Source organism: Cibotium barometz, chromosome 60, assembly GCF_041138505.1.
Source record: "Cibotium barometz isolate CiBa-2024 chromosome 60, ASM4113850v1, whole genome shotgun sequence".
Lineage (NCBI taxonomy): Eukaryota > Viridiplantae > Streptophyta > Polypodiopsida > Cyatheales > Cibotiaceae > Cibotium > Cibotium barometz.
The window spans coordinates 23,408,093-23,412,558 of record NC_141105.1 but is presented as its reverse complement, the minus strand read 5'-3'; the positions used below and the strand labels follow the sequence as shown (position 1 = coordinate 23,412,558).

At 43.7% G+C, this 4,466-nt stretch overlaps 1 protein-coding gene across 1 annotated transcript; it reads right to left on the bottom strand.

Annotated features, from left to right (window-relative positions):
- Positions 1-635: 635 nt before the first annotated feature.
- On the bottom strand, positions 636-3,969 carry LOC147605142 (uncharacterized). Its single transcript, XM_086794060.1, has 8 exons — positions 3,329-3,969; positions 3,013-3,217; positions 2,769-2,859; positions 2,515-2,660; positions 2,063-2,306; positions 1,868-1,972; positions 1,395-1,779; positions 636-1,284 (listed from the first exon to the last, which is right to left on the bottom strand). Exons 1-8 carry the CDS (start codon positions 3,585-3,587, stop codon positions 797-799), a joined length of 1,923 nt encoding a protein of 640 aa, XP_086650186.1. The 5' UTR covers positions 3,588-3,969; the 3' UTR covers positions 636-796.
- Positions 3,970-4,466: the final 497 nt, after the last annotated feature.

The window sequence follows — 4,466 nt, the reverse complement described above, 5'->3', positions numbered from 1 at the left end:
AACTTTAAGAGCTATCCAAACATGCTCGCTCTTTTAGTTATCTTTAACTCTCTAAAATTTATGTACAAAGATTTCAAGTTTTTTATTTGAAACTATGGAGAAAAAATTGAACTATTTCTCTATGCAAAATTTTATGTTTAAATTGTATACATACATTATATACAAACGTGTAAAAATATAACATTTTTTCTAGATATAGCTTGCATCTTTATGTAGATGAATTTTTTACTATGTACGTGATTTACCTATGCTTACATATAATCTACATAGATTAAAAAATACCTATGTTTGGTGTGTAATTTATTATTTTTTATGTAAGAAAAAAGAAGTATATTCACTAAATAATAACTTCCTAGGTGAAAATGGACATATGGAGTGAAAATGCAAACTAGAGAATAGGAATCAAAAAAAAAAATTGCAAACCCTAGTATTACATAAAGATTTTTTGCTTTAATATATATTAATCTTCTAGCTTTCTCCAAGAAAACATAAATAAATAAACATTCATAAATCCACATTTCCTAGGTAAGTTATCTAGTAAGTGTTCCATTTTCTCTAAGAAATAAACATTCAGAAATTTGCTCAGAACGGAATTTTCATTTAAAAAAATCAGGGAGACCTTCAAAAACAGCTGGGGATGATGATGGCATTTTCATTATTATTATTTTAATTAATTCCAAGGCAACCACCAACCAATCAATATGAAGTTGTAGTGGTAATAGTATGATGGCAACCAAACAATCAATGTGAAGCTTGGCATGATGGGTACACACACGCCCACCCCAGAAGGGAGAATTTAGCCTGTTTTGCCCACTCCAGTAGTCAATCCAAAGCCATAAGGGAAGAGAGGGTCATAGTTTTGGTCACCCACATTCATGGGCAACTGATCCACACTCTTGAACCATGTCCTGGGGGACTTCCCTTGGAAATCATAGTCCCCAAACAGCACATCAGCCACCCCTTGGCCCTCTGACCCAGGCAGCCATGCTGCCACCAGGGCATTCATCACTGGCAAATATGGCTCCACCACCAATGGCCTCCCCGAAATTAACACCACCACACACTCCACTGAGCTGCACACATTCTGTATTGTGTTGATGCCCTCTTGTGGAATAGTCAAGTTGCTGCTGTCTCCAAACATCTCTGTATATGTTGGCTCCCCCACCACCACCACCGCATACGAGAACCCATTGCTTACGACAAAGCCCGAGTCTGGCAACTCTTCATACATCACTTGAGTTGATGGGCTTACTGTGCTTTTGATGGCATCCAGGATAGTGGTCCCTGATGGACAAGGAAGCAAGGTTAATAGTTAATAACTTTAAAAAAATGGATAACATAAACTACCTTGTGCTTAAGTCATAATAACTGGGCAATGCTGTACTGCAGCTTACCAACTGTAGTGTCCCCACTGCTTCCTTGCCAGCTAATGGTCCACCCTCCACATTGCAAGCCTATGTCATCTGCATGACTACCGGCAACAAGTATCTTTGGAGCTGTCTTGCTTAGAGGTAATACTGGGCTGCTACCGTCTTTGCCGATCTTCAAGAGCACCAGAGACTTCCTCACTGCTTCCCTGGCCACATTTCTGTGGTCTTGATTGCCCACCATGCCTAGCAAGCTCCTGTCTGCCATGGGCTTCTCAAAAAGACCAGCTGCAAACTTCACTCGAAGTATCCTCCGCACCGCATCATTGATCCTCTCTCGACTTATGAGCCCAGAGTTCACTTGGGCAGTTACAAGACTGATAAATTCTTGATAATTGAATGGAACCATCACCTAAGAGATGCAAAGGAAACACGGAATACATGAGTTTCACTGTCTTCACATGACATGCTAGAAAACCTAGCATCATACACAAGCTTACCATGTCCAAGCCAGCATTCAGAGCTACATTCACACTATAGCTGTAGTTTGCACTCGGCGGACTTGTTATGCGTTCTAAAGCTTCCCAATCAGATACCGTAAAACCCTACATGGCAACAGCAATACTTGTTAAGACTCTCACTCACATGCCAACCAAAACACTTGTATCAACATCTTGGTACAGTTATGGTTTTACCTGAAAGCCCATCCTCTGCTTTAGCATGGTGGTTATCAAGTACTCATTTGCACTCATCTTCACACCATTCCAGCTTGAATAGGAGATCATCACTGTGGACACGCCATCTGCAATGGCATTGTAATAGGGGAGCATGTGGATGCTGCGAAGGTCGTTGTAAGTTGCCACCGTGTTGTTCTCATCAATGCCATTGGTTGTACCCCCATCACCAACATAATGCTTGGCGCAGGCAACAACATTCGACCTGGAAACACATGCAAAAAGATCTATGTCTGTATCATGGCATCGTAATACAACCACCCCAACATGCCTTCATGTGGAATGATGGAGCTGCATAAGAGCTCACAATTCCAAATGAAAGATGTGACTCTTACTTGGGCAAGCCAAAAGAGAAATGAGATGTATTGAGCATTTTAGAATCGACAAAATGAAAAATGTGAAGGATATCTTACCCTCCTCCAACATAGGGCACCCCTTTTGGGTATCCTTGAGGGGGTGTTCCTTGAAGCCCAAGGATGATTTGGGTCATTTGTTGCACAAGTTGGGGGTCCTCACTGTAGCTCTCATAGCAGCGGCCCCACCGCGGGTCTCTGGAGACCTGAAATGAATAACAATTAACAAGTTAATCATATGTGAAGAAAACAAATTCATTCAAATTCAGGCAATTAGATGAGGCAGCAAATGTAGTCACATTAGTAGTACTCACCGCTATGCAAGGGGCGAAGGCATACGGTATGCCCGTGCCCCGGACCTCCAAGGCGGTGGCAGCACCGATCCTTTGGACCAAGTCCGGGTCTCTGTTGGAGCAAAGGGGGATTAAAACAGAGAGCAAGATAAGGCAGGAACAATTTGGGATTAAAACAGATAGCAAGGTAAGCCAGGAAAAATTTGGGTGGTTACTTTACTGATTACTGATTAGCAGGATGGATTATAGGCTAGGCTATGCATACCTGGTGGCTCCTAGGCCGATGTTGTGGGGAAAGATGGTGGCCCCGTACACATTGTTGTGGCCGTGCACAGCATCAATGCCATAGATGAGGGGGATGCCCAAGCGCGTGGCCAAGGCTGCAGTCTGAAACCCATCCACCATGTCCGCCCACGCGCTGGCAGAAGCATTGGGTGCAGGCGCGCTCCCTCCACCGCTCAGAACACTCCCTGCAATTCACCCAAAACAGAAAAAAAAATCCCTCAACGTTCAAACCTCCCCTTGCATGCATTGCAAATGTAATAATTATATCGATTTCTAGGGATTTTGTCAGTTTTTACCTATGAAGTAATTTTGGATGATAGATGGGTCTGCCACAGTGCGCTCTATCTGAGTCATCTGTCCGATTTTCTCAGCCAGAGTCATGCGAGAGAGCAAATCTTCCACCCTTGCATCCACTGATTGCGCGGGGTCCTTGTAGAGGGGAGCATCGTCTGCAGAAGCATTAAGCAGTGGGGAGCCAAAAAGCCAAAAAGCAATCCACAGATACCCACATACGGCTAGATTCTCTGCAGAGAACCATGGCCATCTGCTAGCCATACCACACAGTGTACTGCACTATCTGCTGATCGTGATGAAGCTTGAGAAAATGAGACTACAAAATCTGCACACAGGTCTGTGATGTGTGTGTTGAAATCCTGATGAAGACGGTGGTTTGTGCAGAGAGGAGAACACACTGCTTTCTTCCGTCTTCTGGTTCTGTGTTATCTGTGCAGTGTGTGTGTGTGTGTGTGTGTGTGTGTGTGAAGGAAAGAAATAACACCGTGGGTGGTGGATTGATTTTCCTTATTTTTTAATTTTTTTTCCTTTGGTTTGGCACCAATAATATATATCGATACGAAATTTCTAAATCGGGAAATTAAGACAATTACTAAATAGCCTTGATGAGAGAATATTTGTGAAAATCACACAGATTATTTGTGAAAATCATCGCCCAACGTTCCGACGGGTTTATCGGGTATTGAGCGCCAGCTCAGCAAAATATTATGACCTGGCACTCTTAATGTGCGACGCAGTATTCATCCCTGCCGCCGTGGTGCCACGTGCATCCATACTACCAGTTTGTCACGTCGGAACTCTGCTGATGTGGGGTATCGGACAAGGTGCCACGTCGTTACGTGCTTGCGTCGGTTGGCGTCCCCGCGCGCACCTGATCCTCCACGTGAGACTATCCACATCATCCAGCTGATCTCTGCCGCCAACGGGTATGCCCTTTCCTCCGTCGATTTCATAACCTTTAATCGCCACCGTCCATCTTTAGGCCCGCGTTTTTACTACGTCTTGTCCTTTGCTCGTGCACACATGACCCGCTGAAATTTTGAAGGCTGCAACGGGCATAAAATAAGCCTTCCTAGAAGGCCAAGGTGAATTTTGGGTTGGAAAAAAAATTTGCTTCAAAAGTTGTTACGCCTTCACACT

What these genes read in the sequence shown, in the direction of transcription:
- LOC147605142 (XM_086794060.1), bottom strand. Translation starts at nt 3,587, where the DNA reads ATGGCTAGCAGATGGCCATGGTTCTCTGCAGAGAATCTAGCCGTATGT. An exon ending in CATCCAAAATTACTTCATAG is followed by an intron (nt 3,218 to 3,328) that starts GTAAAAACTGAC and finishes GGTGAATTGCAG; the next exon opens with GGAGTGTTCTGAGCGGTGGA. An exon ending in TGAATGCTGGCTTGGACATG is followed by an intron (nt 1,780 to 1,867) that starts GTAAGCTTGTGT and finishes TGCATCTCTTAG; the next exon opens with GTGATGGTTCCATTCAATTA.